This window comes from Falco biarmicus, chromosome Z, assembly GCF_023638135.1.
Source record: "Falco biarmicus isolate bFalBia1 chromosome Z, bFalBia1.pri, whole genome shotgun sequence".
Lineage (NCBI taxonomy): Eukaryota > Metazoa > Chordata > Aves > Falconiformes > Falconidae > Falco > Falco biarmicus.
In genome coordinates, this window is record NC_079311.1 from 71884625 (window position 1) to 71901793 (window position 17169).

Below are 17169 nucleotides of genomic sequence, written 5' to 3' on the forward strand. Positions count from 1 at the left end.
GGTTTTAACTTTAAAGTACTTGATCTAAAAACTTTGCTACTTTCACACATCAATTTTATGGATTATAATTTGGTTTGGGGCTTTTGTTTTTAACAAACTTATCTTTATTTCTTTTCCCTTTAGGTACCTCCTTGACAGTTGATAGTCCATATCCTAATGTTAGCTTTTTAATAACACCTGGGCAAGGTATTGCCGCCTTTTCCTTTGTTGGAGAAATGGAGAATTTTTTTCCAAGTAGGCTTTTTTATTTGCATTCAAATGAGTAATATTTACCTAATTTTACCCTAGGTTTACAACATCCTAGTATGTTACCTCCCATACTTCCTTCTGGGAATTCCACGTCCCACCCTGGTACATCCATTAGTGGAATGATGGGTCCTGAGATAGTATTTTCTGGAAGACACAATGGCATCTGCATATACTTTGGTCGGATTATAGGGTGAGGTGTTTGTTTAAAAAGATTCTGTCACTCGTTTTTTCATAGTTTTTCTTTCCCTGATGCTTGTGGGTGGCAAATTGTATCTTAATAGCATTTAAATTTGGAATTAGTAAGGTGCACTTTTATACTGTGTTTATGAAGTAACCATTAATATGTTCTCTTTACAAGTCTATTAATAATAATACTTTCAGTGAATGGCTGGGACAGGAAAGTTGTGAGATCAGTGTCTAAGCAATCAAGTATATATACTCAACTCTGAAAACTGTGGTTTTATTTCTCAAATTTGTGAGCTGTGTATTTCAAACTCCTATTAAAGGATGAAACAGTAATGCAGAAAGACTTACAGGATGAAAGTCCTGGCTTGATGTCTTTTCTGTTAAGAAACTTTAAACCGAATACTCAGAGCAATGAAGCAAGAGTAAAGAGAATTCTGTTACTTGAATGTTGAATCCTGTGTTACTAAACGCCCAAAGCAAGAACAGAGCTCTTTATATGTTGGTTATGTGTCTGCTTGCTGGTTAGGAAATAAATTTTTGTTATGGTACTTGTTTGCCTAAACTGTATTTCCAGAGAATAATACTGGCTTATATTTAAAGTATTTGAGAGTGTCAAACTTAACTTGAAGTTTTTTTAAATTTGAAATTTTGTTAATTAATTATATCTGTACCATTCAGAAATGTATAAGGGTAACTTTTTTGAATTTTAATTTTCATCCAAATTAAATCCTTATTTTAGACCTTGAAGTAAAAAGCATTACCATGTCTGTCTTAAGAAATTATACATAGAAGACTTGCAAAATGCTTGTTTAAATTACTTGGCTTTTAACACAGTACTCTTTTGTGTTGCAGAAATATTTGGGATGGCAGTATAGTTGTGGAGAGAGTTTTCAAAAGTGGCAATCGAGAAGTTGTTGCAGTATGTGAAAGATTATTTTGTATTTTTAAAAGTTCCTTATGGTATATATTTTAAGCCCTGTCGTAGTTCTGTTCCCAATTACAAACTGTTAAGGAAAATAACCATCATTGTAATTTGAATGTTTTCTTAAGTGCTGCACTTTTAACTGAAGAGTCATTGTAGGTTTAAAATCTTTCTAAGCTACTATTTTGAATGTTACTTTCTAAGAAGCATAACTGAAACTTGATCTCTGCTGTTAATTGGCAATGGCCAGTTAATTGGCAATGGCCATGTTTAGTGATTGTACTTCCTTTATTTCTCCATACCCCCTCCAGACAAAGCCTAAAAATTAAATGCTTTAGTGAGTTAGGATAAAGATTGCAGTTATGTAAGAACACAAAAAGAATTCCAGCATCTTCCTGACTAACATCTTGGTGTTTCACTTTTTGTCCATGATGAAGATAAAATCTTTTCTTACTATGGATGTTATAATCCTGAACTGAGTCATTTCAGCAATGCAAATTAACTGCTACATGAGCTTTCTTCCTCCAGTTGTAAGGTTACTGGGAGACTCTGGAAGACTCTGGCGGTTTTATTCTGTGCCTTAGCCATATCGGTCATTGTGTTAGTTCAGAGTTGGTAATAGTAAAACAGAGCTGATGTGGTTATCAGCGGGACAAAGAAAGTAGCGTCTTGAGTACCATGTATCTTCAGAAGACTACTGCCTCTTCACATGTGTGCCCCCTCCCTCAATGACTGTGGTATAAAAATGTTGTGTTCTAGTGATAGCATTACTGTTACGCTATTTGTTTGTTGTACCCTCTTTGTCTTTGTCTTTTTAGTGGCATGAGCTTAAAAATGTAAAGTTTTGGAAACTAAGCTTTCTGTAAAGAAGTGTGCTTTCTTTTTCAGTTAGAAAGCAGCGTTGCATCCCATGTGCTGGAATGTGTCCTACAAGAACTAAAAGGTTTACAAGAATTTCTGTATAGAAATTCACAATTTGCTACAGCAGGAGCCCTCGGAAACCCAAGGTAGTATTAATTCTGTTAAATTTACTAGTAGCATTTAAGGTCCAGCTTTTGAAAAACTATACCATGTGTATCTGTGTTGAGTTGAAGTTTATGTATGGTCTCCATCTTCAGCAATTGGGGGTTATGTTATATTTAATCTTCAAAAGGTACAGTATTTGTAATCATTAGCATTTCTCTTTGTTTTGGAATTGCAGTTTCAGCACACCAGCCAATCTGCAACAGCGGCTACTGGGTTTCATGCGGCCTGATGGTGGAAGTTCTCAGCAAGTCCAGCAAGAACTCCAGAGGAAATATCATGGTATGTAATTACTTCTGAACTGGAAGTATCAGGGAATGGTGCATTTGGATGTTGCCTTTCTCGCTTTTCTTGTTAAAACTGCTGAATAAAAATGCCCTTTTTCCATACAGATTTGACGTTAATCAACATGCCATACTTCGTAGTAAGTTCTTCACAAGCAGCACTGTAGTTTGGAAAATAGCTTTGCTAGCACCTTGCTTTTGCTTCCATACCATATTGTACTGTTCCATCAGGAGCAGTGCCTCTGCAGTGATGTTGATGTGAAAAATCATTTACATACAACTGTACTAGATATGAAATATATACCCAGAATGAAAATTTAGATCTAGGTAGAGAAACATTCCAGCCTTTAGGCTGACTGGCAAGAGACTTCATTTGCTACATGCTGCATGTTACCTTTAATGGAAATTGAAAGCTTTAGTATTGCAACTAATCAGAGCGATCCACAAAGGTGAATCTCTCTCTGTGAAGAGAATCTGGGTTTCAGAATGGTAACATCTAGTAGTACTGAACCACTGCAAAACACAAGTTGTATGTCTCAATTTATTAAGTTAAAATAAAAGTGTTTGAACCTTCATGCACTTTTAAATTCTCTCATACAAAGAGTGAAATTTCAGTTATGTGTAGATACGGGTCCTCTTTATCCTATTTTCCCCATTCAGATAATCTTGAACCAGAGGTTTCTTTGCATACATGTGTCAATTTTTTTTTCTTTTTTTTTTTCTTCCTGATGTTCTCCATATTTCATAAGATTGTTTCATCTCCTCATTACGATACTTTGTAGCTGCACATCTGTTTATGTTTTTAAGATAACAGTTTTTAAGCAACTCATTTGCAAGACAAGTGAGTGTGTTGTCCTGTCAAGAAGAAATACTGTAACGCAAGTTCCCAAAGTTACAGTCACTGAAATGTCTAAAAACTTTGTTTAGAGATAGAGGCCTGACACACAGCCCATTTGAATTCATGTCCTCCTATAGTGTAGCTCTTGTCCAGCATTTGCAGGCCAGTTGGGAAATGTTGCTGATGTGTATACAGAATTGACTATGGTATGTGATCCTGGGTTTTAATTTCTAGTTAATTTCTGTAGTGCTCAGTTTAAATAGTGTGAATGTAAATATTTTTTTAAAGTCATTATGTAGAATTTGATAGACATTTAATAATTGTTTTTGCATGCATTTCAAAACCCATAAACCTTTTGTATTGCTGAATGACCCAATGTAATTGCTGCTTCATTTCTGAACTGTAAGCACTCAAAAGTAAAGGCATAAATTGTTAGTTATCTTTCACCCATGCAATAAGTAAGTCCATATTATTCTTTCAGTGAATATAATACATCTTACCAGATTTAAATGTTATAGTTTTCAGAGTAGTTGCTCCTTTAAAGATAGTTTAGATAGTGTTGACTGAAGCTGTAACTACAATTGTTCTTTCTAAAAGCAAATACAGGCAGTCAAACAAAGTGAATATGTATGGTTTTAATTGTACTTCTTTTATGTTCATCATAAATACATTTATAGTAACTGTTTACAAAAAATAAGCAAAAATTTTAAGACTGATAGGTAAATCCAGTGCACTCAGATGAAGCTATACTTCTTTTTCAGAAAGTACTGCTCCCTTTTGCACAGTTTGAAATAAATGTTAACAGATGGTATTTGTTTTGGGGGAAATGTTAACATGGCACTTTTCTCCAAAGAGATCTAGACAGCATTAATCAAGAATGGAAGAGGGAAAAAAAAAAGATATTTAAGGAGATTGTTATTTTAACACCTCAAAAACTTACATGCTAATTTGAAACACATAGAACAGTTACTTATTGTCAGTATTTTTGCATTAACAGCTGAGGCACAGCTAACTGAGAAAACCTCACTTCAAGGCATCCAGCAACTTGTTCACAAAACTTGCCAGGCATTGGCTCTATGGAAGTTGCTGTGTGAGCACCAATTCAGTGTTGTTGTAGGCGAGCTTCAGAAGGTACGATCTGAATCATACGATCTTAATTTTGTTTGTATTTAACATCTGAATTTCTTTTGCTACCTAAATATTCCTAAAGGAGTATTACTTTAATTCAGCAAGAAACATATAATGAATTTTAAACCACACATGGTTTTTTATTCAGGTTGCAAGTATTTATTTTTAAGAAAGTAAGAAGTAGTATTGACTTCATCAACTAATTTTAGCAGTTTGGAAGTGTCACTAACAATAGATTTTATTTTACTTTTATTGACAATAATGAGTCTTGTTTTATAAAGTACTGTGTTGTCACTTTAAACACATTCTGCAAATTGTGCTGAAAAGAATAGACGGTTGTTGTCCAGCCAAGAGGAACTCAAACCTTGCCTTGGTGGTGTTAAATGTTTAAGTGGAGAGCAGTAGGGTTGTAGAATTGCAAACCCCTGCACGTTTTTGTAAATTAAAGAGTCCAGAATGTATCACAGAACAGCTGAGGCTGGAAAGGACCTTTAGAGATTATCTGCTCCCACCCTGCTCAAAGTAGGGTCAGCTAGAGTGGCCAGCACAGGGCCATGTCCAGTAAGATTTTTAATATCTCCAAAAGTGGAGACTCCACAGCCTCTCTGGACAACCCATTTCATTGTTCAACCACCTTTAGAATAATAGAATTATTCTTATGTTTAGGTGTAATTTCCTTTGCTTCACCTTTTGGCCATTGCATTGTGTCCCATTACTAGGCACCACTGAGAATAGTCTGGCTCTGCCTTGTTTACACCTGCCCATAAATATTAGTAAGATCCCACACACTGCTCCCTGCTGAGGCTTGTGTTCTCCCGGCTAAATGATTCCAGTTCTTTCAGCCTCTGTTTGTAAAGAAGGAAACTTACGGAAGTATGGATCCTACTGCTGTGTACCCTTTACTAATGTTGAATTTGCATCTAGCCCTTGAAGAAGCTATTGATTTGAATACTAGGCATTCTGTCCTAGTACTTCATAGGAAAATAGATGGTTTGGCAAATCGTGTTCTTTGTTGATAATAAGAACAATTTTTTAAACTTTACAAATGCACAGAAGCTGGAGCTCTTCACACCATTGCTTTGGAGAGTTAGCATGATTTCTAACACAGGCAGCTTTTCTCTTGTGTTGGATAAGAAGTTAAGGAACTTTTTAACAAACAGAACCTTTTCCTCTGTCTTCAGTAGTTTCAGAGTTTTTATTAATAGTATTTTCATGCTGTTAGTGATCATTCATAGACACTACATAGACTATACTGGCAACTATGTAAGCAAATATTCCTAATTTTTTTAAAATCAATAACATTCAATGTAATTTAATATAAAAAACATAAGAGTGCAGACATCAAACTTTTAAAATTCCTCCTTTTTATGCATCTGTAATTTTTTTCATCTGTGACAGTACTCAGATAGTTCCCCTTACTAAAAACTAACATAGTCATTTTATAGGGTGTGCATTCTGACAGTGTCCTGTGAAGGGGAACTGCTAATTCCATTCTCATTTACAGCAATCTGAAACAAAAGTGACCATGGTAAAGATGGCAGCAGCAGTCTGCTAAGTTCTCACTGTCGTTTGGCACCCAAGGGTCTAGTGCCTTCATTGATAGGCCTTTCTTTATTATTTCCATTTTGCTATATAATGTTTATTTTAAATAACGTATTTCTGTACTGTGCACTTTAGTCATTGGAGTTCTGTATATTTTTATTTGCTGAAAACAGTTAATTTTGCTGCTGTAGCATTGTGACATTTCTAAGCAGGATAAAGTAAAAGCTTTGGCGAACCACTTAAATTCTGTCTATTTTCAGGAACTTCAAGAACAGCTAAAGATTACTGCTTTTAAAGACTTGGTCATTAGAGACAGAGAGCTGACTGGAGCACTTATTGCTTCTCTCATTAACTGTTACATCAGAGATAATGCTGCTGTGGATGGCATCATTGCCCATTTGCAAGATATCTGTCCTCTTCTTTATAGCACTGATGATGCTGTGTGTTCCAAGGTAAGCTCGCTGCCAGACTCTACAGCACCAAAACGCAACATCAGAGCATGTTCAAATGAGGAGATAAGTTGGGCAGCGTATGAGTCATTATGCTCAAGTAGTTTTCAGGAGCTCAGGAACTAACAAAGGCAGGTTGCGAACATATTTGTTATCTTGTAGTTGATTAATGCTGAAGATTATGTGAGCTCTGGTTTGAAGCATTTGCAGTTATTTGTAATGTTCATAGGATCTCTACCTCCAATGTGATGTCCAATAAAACTGTAATCTTGATGTTGATAAAACATGTTCTTCCTCGGCATAGTCTTGTTTTCTGTCTGTTGCCTAGTTTCATGGAACTTGTGGAAACATAATTGTGTTTTAAGAACTTCAGTCTGTGAAGCTCTTCAGATAGCTTTAAAAAAAAGTAACTGGTGAGGGGAGGATGGGGAACTAGCTGGTTGTTAAAGTCTTAAGCCCTTCTTGCTACTGTTCGTATGCGATCTTTCTGCTGGAAACTTTGTGTTACCAAGTGTTGAGAAACTTTTTCAGAGGATGATGTTTCTACTGTGTCAGTTTAGAAATTTGGAGTAACTCATTAACAATATCCATAAACTGTTTGTGATGTGATGTGTTCATGTGAAGTATTTCCATTTTCCCATCATTTGTCTTTAGGCAAATGAACTGCTTCAGCGGTCTCGGCAGGCTCAAAGCAAACAAGAAAAAGAGAAGATGCTAAGAGAGTCGCTGAAAGAGTACCAGAAGATCAGCAATCAAGTAGACCTTGCTAATGTTTGTGCGCAATATAGGCAAGGTAAGAGGCAATCACTGATCGTGTTCTCGTAAATTATTTCTCTAGCATCCTTCTGTGCCATCTTCTTTTTTTTGTTTTGTTTACTCACTTTCAACTAATTTTGTAGTGTTTCACCATATGTGGTTTCTTAGTAACTCTTACAATTAATGTATATCAACTCATTCTTGTTTAAAGCCTTTCTAGATTTCACCAACCAATCAAAAAAAACCCTATTTCTATAGTAAAATATTCCTATCCACTTGTTTCACGTTGCAGTGCCCATTTGTTTCATATACATGTTAAAAATGCTTTCAGGAAAATTGTTGGGCTGTGTGTAGGCAGAGGGTAAATAACTATACTGTTGCAGGAAAGGTTGTATACCTGTATACCAAATACGTTGTTTGAAACATAGTTCTGAATCCGGTTTTGTGCAACAGAAGCTAGTATATAACTTAAAGGTAGATACAACTGTTGTAATAGTCAAGATTTTCAGCCTCTGTACAAACATGTAACTTCAAACTTGCATATAATCCCCACGGGTTAGACGGAAACCTTTATACGATCAAGACCAGAGTGAATAGGGTTTATTTTTTCTTGCTTGATAAAATGGGAAATGTTGATGTCACTTTACCGTTCTGTTATAGATTTAATACAACAATGAACATCTATCTATTGGGTTTTTTTCTAGTGCGTTTCTATGAGGGAGTGGTAGAACTCTCTCTCACAGCTGCTGAGAAGAAAGATCCACAAGGCCTTGGCCTTCATTTCTATAAAAATGGAGAACCAGAAGAGGATGTTGTTGGACTGCAAGCTTTTCAAGAGAGGCAAGTTTTCAGGATAATTTATGACCATTATATGGGGTACTTTATTTCAAGTGACTAAATTTTGAGGAAGGTATGCAGGGTAATGACAAGTATTTTATAATAGGGGACACAATACAGATGTTTTTGTTCAGCATGCTCTCCTTGGTTGTCGTTAATATGGCATCAACTTAATCTGGAACAGAGCGTAAACTGATAGTTGCAGAAAACACTGGGATCTGAAAGTTACAGAAGTATTTGTGAGAACGGTGATGGAGAGCAATCAAGATTGTAGCAACTAGCTGACAATAATCTGTGACCTTTTTAAAATTTTAGCAATTGTGTTTACAAAGGCACACAATAACAACGTTTGAGAAGAGTACAGTATTTCATAGATGGTTGCAATGAAAATTGTAAGACTTATTTCCATTTGCTCCATTTACAGATTGAACAGCTACAAGTGTATCACTGACACCCTTCAAGAGTTGGTGAATCAAAGTAAAGCTGCTCCTCAGTCTCCCAGTGTACCCAAAAAGCCAGGTCCTCCAGTGTTGTCATCTGACCCCAACATGCTGAGCAATGAAGAAGCAGGGCACCATGTAAGAAACTCACAAAAAAATCATGACTGCACTCCAGAAATCAGTGTGATTTGAAGTGGTGTAGAATTTATTATTTTTAAAAAATTATTATGGAATTGTTTAGCAAAGTATATGAAAGTCACTTGGCTTCTTTATGTACAAAGTGTTCATAGAAACGATGACATGCAAATAACGTGAACCTAAGTATTGTCACATGTATTCAGTGCTTGATGTAAGGTAACTGCTTCTGGAGTAAGAGCTTTGGCCTTCTCTTCCCTTAGTTTGAACAAATGCTGAAGCTGGCTCAGCGTTCAACAGATGAACTCTTCAGTATTGCACTATATAACTGGTTGATACAAGTGGACTTGGCAGACAAACTGTTACAGGTGAGCTTATCACTGTACAACAGAGTAATTTGTTGGAGAATTCCACTGAACTGGAAAAGTTAATTCGAATAATGCTGATGCTTTAAAAAAGAGAAGAAAGCAAGAATATAAATGTTATCTTTATGACTTCTGCAGGTTACTGCCCCCTTTTTGGAACCCTACCTTGTGCGGATGACCAAGATTGACCAAAATAAAGTCCGTTATATGGATTTACTGTGGAGATACTTTGAAAAGAACAGAAATTTTAGTAACGCTGCCAGAATCTTGGCTAAGTTGGCTGACCTGCATAGGTATGGATCATGTGTGATCTGTTGCATGTATCAAGAAAATTGGGGAAAAACCAAACTAAAATCAAGACCTTATGTGTAGGTATTTTAAGAAAAGGCCAATGCCCAAGGATGTTTGCTAAAAGATTTTTAAATGATTGGAATATATTAGCTTTTAATTCAGGATGTTAGTGGAAAGAAATTTTATGTTTATTTTATATATTATACAGTAGCTTGCAGTGTATATCCTGTTATAAGTACCACATATCAAGCAGTCATTTTTTTTACAGAATTTTATAATGAGATAGGGTAATTGAGAGTGGAATGAGAAGTACCCTTGAACTGATCCTGCAACAGAGATGGGGTTTTATGGTTCGATAATGTCCTGCACAATGTAGTAAAATCAGAAGTCACTTAGTAATTCTCAGAGTCTAGTTAGAATATAATTAACCCTCAAATAATTATAGTAGGTACTCATTTTATTTTGAATATTTGTTTTGCAGCACAGAAATTTCTCTTCAGCAGCGTCTTGAATACATTGCACGTGCCATTTTGAGTGCCAAAAGTTCCACTGCCGTATCCTCTATAGCTGCAGATGGTGAATTCCTACATGAACTAGAAGAGAAGATGGAAGTAAGAAAAAACATTAATCTAAGCTACACTCTAAATGTATTATTTCACTTTGTCTCATTGGCACATGATAATTCTATTACCAGTTATTTAGAAACAGTTTTCTGTGCTTTTTTCCCAATGTGGCATGGTAATGTAGTTCATAGGAGACTCTTGAGGTGTAAGGCAGTAACATTTTGACATTTAAAGAAGTTAACTCTGTGTGTATTTTAAGCTTTGATTAAATTAATCCAATCTTGAAATACTTTTATTATTCTTAAACAAGGTTGCAAGGATACAGCTTCAAATACAAGAAACTTTACAACAGCAGTATTCCCATCATTCTTCAGCACAAGATGCAATCTCCCAGCTTGATGCTGAGCTGATGGATATAACCAAGGTGAATAAAATCTCTATGTATTAAAGGTCAATTTATCACATTTTTGGGGAAAAAAGTTTTGCAAAGACTAACCCTACGCTGACTAGGGAAGGTAATAGAGAGACAGTTTGGCATTCCTGGTCTGAGAATGTCTGTTATCCTAGACTGTCCTTCTCTGTACTTTCAATATTCCTTCAGTCTGTAGAACTCTTAATTTCTTCCATGTGTTTGTCTTCTTTATTAAGCCTCTTAGATTGCTTCATTTCTTGGGACAATGGTTAGAAAATTAACGGTATTAATTATAATTTTATATAAAATTGAGGATTGTATTTAATAAGTAAAACTAAAGGTGGTAAAAAGAGTAATTTACTAATCCAAAATCTACCATACAAAATAAAGAAAAGCTGATTATAAAAATTTCCTTTTTGTTTATTTATTTGTGTGAAATGTAAAGCCTGGTAATTTTTCTTCCAGCTGTATGGAGAATTTGCTGACCCTTTTAGGCTTGCGGAGTGTAAGCTTGCAATTATACATTGTGCGGGTCACTCTGATCCTATCTTGGTGCAGACTCTCTGGCAAGAAATCATTGAGAAAGGTAGGTCTTAATGGACTAGGAGTGGTACAAGCTAGAACTACAGGAAAATAGGTTTTAGGACTGACTGTGTGCTTCTACTGATATGCCGTCCAACTGAGATGCATCTTTGCTGGACTATTCTGTAATGTATTTGGTAAGCAGAGCTAACTAGTAATTCATTAATGCTAGGCTTGTATGCCTAAAGGACAAAAAGTAATATTTTTACATATACCTTGGAATATATTGCATGTATGGCTTCAATAATCACATTCCCAATAACGTTTAAGAAGTCATTTCATCCCTTCTTGTTCTTAGATGCCATCTTATATGGACACTGTGAAATATCTGCAAAATTTTGTCTGAAGGTTTCACTATTAGGAAATTATAATAAAATTGTTAAACTTATAATAACAAAGATTAAGCAAACGTCAGAGTCCTGCATTTTTATAATGTCGACAGGAGTGGAAGTGTCAGGGTTTTATCCACTTTGAGAGAAGCAGAGCAGTAGGCACAGAACAGCAAGCCTAGCCGCTCAGCTGTGATAATCTGCCTCACTCTTTACCCTGAGTTGGTAATTCTCTCTCTCTTCCCATTTGTTTTTTTCTTTTTCATGGGTTTTGTGCTTGAGGACACCATTGTGCAAAACAACATTGCCAGTAATTTGAGGGAAAAGCTATGTGTAGTAGTAGGGGTTTTTTATGGATATCTTGTGTTTGGTGGTGGGGTTTTGAGTTTGTGTTTTTGTGGTTGGGCTTTTTTTCAGTGTTTTTTTGTAGATTTGCATGGAACTTCAAGGAAACATAAAATGATGTGTGAATATATGTGTACACACACCAGAGAAAGTGGTATTTTAACTTCCATGTGCTGATTTTGCATTGACAATAGCTTAAGATTTTGATGTTGGTAAATTTGAAGTAAATTTAAGTACCTCAGTGTCGTTGTATGTAAATGTCCAACTTTTTTTCTGGAGTCACCGCTAAATGATTTCTTTTCACTTTCAGAGTTGAGCAATACTGTGTCTCTGAGCCCTGCTGACAGAATGCAAGCGCTTAGTCTGAAGATGGTATTGCTTGGGAAGATATATGCTGGCACACCCCGTTACTTTCCTTTAGGCAAGTTGTTTAGCCTGTGTATACAAATGGGTCTTAGATTTCTTTTAGCCTCTTAAAAAGTTTTAACCTAAGAAATATCTTCCAAAAAGAAAAAACCAAAAGGAAAAAATAATGATAATTTTGTGATACATAATTACTGTAGTAATCTGTTGCTTCAGCTACAGCAAAAACAGTCACAAATAATTTCGACAGTCAGTAGTGGTGGAGTTGATCTTGAGGGTAGCTCAGTAGTGCTTTTCAGTTTTGTCCAAGAAATGAGGAACAAAAGCTTTGTGATAGTTGCTTATTATTACAGTAACTTTGACAAGGGATTGAGGGGAGGTAGTTACACAAAAAGTAGAAATAGAATTCCTATTGGCATTTAGCTTTATAAACACAGTATAACTGTTACGATTATGAAACCATTACAGTTTTTACAAGTACAGTTTTTCTTAGAATTTTGCTAGGGATTTAACCCGTTTACAGTTTTTCACGCTGATTGGGAAGTAAATAAAGCTTAGAAGGCAGCAACAGTTATCTTTGGATAGCTGTGCAGATCCCATTTTGGAAAGTAATGAAGTTTTTATCAAAATAAAAAAATGTGTATTTATACATTAAAAAAAATTAAGCAACCACGTTTATCTGCTGTCTTTTGAAGTATCTGCTACTGTCATCAGGGGCAAACTCTTAACAACATCATTCAGGAGACCTCTAGATAATTTTTGGAGCCTCTTTGAGATGCTCACATGTTTTGACAACGTGGTATTACATAAAAACGTGGAAAATACATTGTTCAGCACTAAATGATCTTTTAACAATACTGAAATATTGTAAAAGAACATTTAGTGCTGAACAATACATTGCTTATTGTCACTGACATTTAAACATGATAAAAGATGCAGAATAGTTGCTGGCTATTCTAGCAAATGAAATACTAGTGTGTACTTTTGTGCTGAAACAGAAGTTAATGAACTTTTTCTTAACAGCATAGTTCTGTGGCAGAACTGTAATAAAGTACTCAGTGTAAGTAATCAGTCATGCATTGTTAGTAGCTTAATACCATCTTTGGAAGTAGTTACATTTTACGTAACCTTCCCACAGTGCAGACTGGGGAAACTGTTAGATGTGCTTCACAGAAGAAAGGTACTCACTGTGTGGAAGATGGAAAACTAACATTGGAGTAAATAATCACTTTTAAATGCCTTTCTTTGTTAGACTTCCATTAACAATTTGGAATCTAAACATCCCATTATTTTTGTCCTCCAGATTTTTTAGTGCAGGTTCTAGAGCAACATGTCTGCACTTTGAACTGGTATGTAGGTTTTGTAACACATACCATGCAAGAAATTGGAGTGCCATTGCCAAGGCTGCTTGAAGTCTATGACCACTTGTTTAAAGCACGGGTAAGGAAAATAAAAACAAAATAAAAACTTTGTTTCCAACTACTGTCAAGGTCTGTCTTTAGTGGGAAACATCATGTAAGGTGCGATATATCAAAATATCAACTTCATAGTTTTTGTTCTCTTTTTCTACTTAAAGGCTCTTAATGCTGTGGGTTTTTTCCCCTGGGGGAAACATGAGGAAAATTGTTAATCCTTTTACTTCATCTAAAACTTATTTAGGATTAAATAGGATTAGAATTGCTATGTTGCAGAAGGAACAGCATCTCTCGAATACATTAATTTTGTTTCCTGTTAATGATTAGTATTTGTTACTTCACTGCATCTTGTCTAATCTATTGATACAGTAGGCATAAAGAATAAGAAGACTTGTTTTTAACTTTTGGTTTATACAACAGACTTAAACAGAATTAAAACAAAGAGAATTGACTTGTTTCTTTTTACCCAGATTCCTTACAGTGTAAGGGGTTCAGAACTAAAATCTATTACTTTACAGGTTGTTAGGTAATGGAAAACAGTTAAATTAATGCATGTTTTAGCACTTAAAAGTCAAAATGCTACTTAAATACAGACTCAGTACAGATTAAAATAGAATTCTCATTTATTTAAGTTTTTGTTACAATGAATAAATAATGACCAAAGCTGGCAACTTGTGTGCGTATACACACACATACTTTTTATTTTTCATGTCTCCTTAATATTTGTCTCCTTAATATACTTTGGAATTATTTTTTTTTAGGACCCATATTGGAATAGAATGAAAAAGCCTTTACACCTTTTAGAGGCCATTTATGTATTATTATCAGGATATGTACATGATCCAAGCAAAGTACTTTGGAGGTAAGAAAGGCAACTATGTCCTAATAAATAGTGAAAAGATATAAAATGTCCTAAAGCACTGCAATTCAGCAATCCTCAAGGCTTTGCTTTTCTTTTGTGTGAATTTAGTATTTCTTTACTAGCAGTGATGATGAGACTCCTCATTCAAAACCAGTTGGTAGAAGCTTGTGGGGTCCTCCCCATAAACTACTTAAGTAAAGATAATTTCTCCTGAAGATTCAGGAGAAACTGAGAGGATTATTATTTAAATTTTGGCAGCATACTTTAAGGAGTAGTACAGACAAATTTGAGGCAATCTGGGAAAAGTGGAGAAAAATGAGAATCAGGCATTTTGTGGGTTAAATGGTGTATTGTTTAATGGAGAAAGGCTAGAAGCACTGAGTTCTTGGTATTCTGGAAAAGACAAGACTAAACGTGAGGATAGATCTTCCCAAACTGTTTTTAAGAGGTTAGTGATGAATTACTCCAAGACTAAAATTCAGCTTAGTCTGCAACAGGAAAGAGTTTAGGGAAAAGATTCTAGCTAATAGCGATGTACTTGTTCAAGTTGCCTGCATATTATGGGATCTCTAGCTTTGGCAGCTTTTGTGAATAGACTCTGTAAACTTCAGTCAGAACAGTCTTTTCTCAGAAACAACAAGCAGAACTAGGCAAAGCCTTAATAACTCTTCTCACCATAAATTTTTCAGGTTCTCTTGAAAATAATACGTGTAAATATCCCCTTTTCGCATACAGAGTTTACATCTATCTTTTCTCATTTCTTTGTTCATTTGCAGTTGGCTGAATTAAATAATCTTAACTAGAACTATAGCAAATGTTATCTAATTTTAATATGTACTTACATATTAATACCTAAATCATTGTGATTTGATACTATTTTAGATATTTAAATATCTATCTAAATTAATAACTTAAACATTGATTGTATTAGTATCTAAATTGATATCTACATATTTAAATATTCCACATTGCTATTAACTATATAATGTTTTATTGTTTGTTTTAAATATCAGATAAATAGTAATTATTAATTTGTTTTCCTATTAGGCCTTAGTCACAAACATTAGATTTCAAAAATCAATCTTTCTAATAAGTAAGTAAATACTTAAAAGTAGCTGACATGTCTTGCTGATACGTTATTCTTTTAAAACACAAAGAATGCTTGCTTTCTATTTCAGATTAATTCAAATACACAGAAACAAAACAGAACTTGTTATTATTCTGTTTTCTTTACAGGCAACGATTCACAAATGTTTGCTTGGATGCCATTAGTTGCTACCTGGTTGAACTTCAGTCTATGAGCCCGACGCTAATGGTGCAGACTGCTGTTGGGAATTTTAAGTCACTGCAGGCTAAATTAGAACGGCTTCACCAATAACAGAATCATTAGGTCAGATAAAATGTGCTATGAAATAGAAGTTCAGATCCTCAGAAAGAAATACAGGGAAAGTTTTATCTTGTGCTGTAGTTAGAAATTGTGTGGCCTGTATTTGTGTTATTCTAAAGCTATCTACAAATTGTAGAAGGTAAATGTGATTAATAGAATTTCTTTAAATACTACAGATAGAAAGTTTTTTTTCACTCTGTTGAAATGAAATACATTGTGATCTTTCCCTTGAGGATTAAAAATATTTGGAAAATATATATATTTTTTTTAATTAAGTAATGGGGGAAAAGTAGGATGTAAAATCTACTTGATAGTAGTTTTCCAAGTATCAAAACGAGGAATGACAACTGAAGAAGGCAAGGTGATGATAAAAGCATATCTGTATGGCGTCAGGTGATAATGTGGTCATATGGGGAAGCATTGATGCAGTTACAACTCTGCGTGAATTGTTGCCAGGTCTTTCGGTAGCAGATAATCATTATTTCATGACTGTCACATCACTGTCACTTTAAACACAGCCTGGTATAGAATGTTTGGGATGAAAATGCAGAAACTAGAAATCTAATTTGTATTGCAAATGAAATACCATCAATTTTTATTCCCTATTCTATTTTAAAAAAATTTTGTACAATTTAAAAACAAATAAAGATGTCAGAAAGTGACTTTCGTCTATACTTTCATTACACGCACACAAGCACCAAATTGTGTCTATTCCTTAAAAGGACCAAAGCCTATGCATCATCCTGTATGCATGCTGCTTAAGATTTTTTAAATCTCATCCTACAAGGAAATTTGTTTTGTCTCTGTTTTACTGCTATGCATTATGTGCAACATAAAGTCTATATAATGTGCACAAGAAATTACCAGTTCATGCTGGTCTTTAGTCTTTCTTAAATAACTTCTTCGTGCAAGTAAATGATCAAAGCATTTGGAGAGATTTTTAGTGAGGGAAAGAAGCAAATATCTTAGGCCTACAGAGTAGATAGATGTTTCAGGGGTTTTTTTCCAAGGAGAATGAGTAGTTCATACACATCACAGGTGTTCAAAAGACAGAAGAAAATAAGTGTGGATTAAGACATTTACATGCAAGTTTTCTACATAGAGCCTTTACTACCAGAGCCAATTACTGTGCTCTAAAGTTTTGTTTAAAGCGCAGTCATTAAATTTCTTTCCCTGTGAACTGCCAGGTACATTCTGGTGATTTTAAGCGGGAGAATGCATCCAGTGAAGTAATACATAAAGTAAAATAAATATCTTTTTTTCTTACCTCTTGTTAGATCAAAATAGAGCTGAAATCTTAATACTGGCTTTTCTCTTGTCAGTGTTGATACTTCCTCACAGATTTATTTAAATAGAAGAATTACTGTATGTCCTGAGAAAAAGATTTGCATCTTTTCCATTGAAAAATGGGCCATATACGATTTATTTAAAGAACAATGTGGTCATGTTTGTCTAAAGAGACCCTT

General features: G+C 34.8%; 1 protein-coding gene across 2 annotated transcripts in view; it reads left to right on the top strand.

Annotated features, from left to right (window-relative positions):
* NUP155 (nucleoporin 155) overlaps positions 1 to 16363 on the top strand; it is a 33056-nt gene extending 16693 nt beyond the window's left edge. Inside the window, exons 17-35 of one of the 2 annotated variants that reach the window (XM_056324156.1) lie at positions 124 to 186; positions 289 to 439; positions 1288 to 1354; positions 2246 to 2364; positions 2559 to 2662; positions 4500 to 4633; positions 6433 to 6624; positions 7276 to 7414; positions 8082 to 8217; positions 8639 to 8792; positions 9053 to 9157; positions 9293 to 9447; positions 9927 to 10056; positions 10319 to 10432; positions 10886 to 11006; positions 11987 to 12097; positions 13343 to 13479; positions 14216 to 14316; positions 15553 to 16363. In XM_056324156.1, coding sequence (XP_056180131.1) covers positions 124 to 186; positions 289 to 439; positions 1288 to 1354; positions 2246 to 2364; positions 2559 to 2662; positions 4500 to 4633; positions 6433 to 6624; positions 7276 to 7414; positions 8082 to 8217; positions 8639 to 8792; positions 9053 to 9157; positions 9293 to 9447; positions 9927 to 10056; positions 10319 to 10432; positions 10886 to 11006; positions 11987 to 12097; positions 13343 to 13479; positions 14216 to 14316; positions 15553 to 15694 — 2375 coding nt within the window. In that variant the 3' untranslated portion in view covers positions 15695 to 16363. The remainder of the gene's footprint in view (positions 1 to 123; positions 187 to 288; positions 440 to 1287; positions 1355 to 2245; positions 2365 to 2558; positions 2663 to 4499; positions 4634 to 6432; positions 6625 to 7275; positions 7415 to 8081; positions 8218 to 8638; positions 8793 to 9052; positions 9158 to 9292; positions 9448 to 9926; positions 10057 to 10318; positions 10433 to 10885; positions 11007 to 11986; positions 12098 to 13342; positions 13480 to 14215; positions 14317 to 15552) is intronic. The other variant, XM_056324157.1, reaches the window with a different exon arrangement.
* The last annotated feature ends 806 nt before the right edge of the window (positions 16364 to 17169 follow it).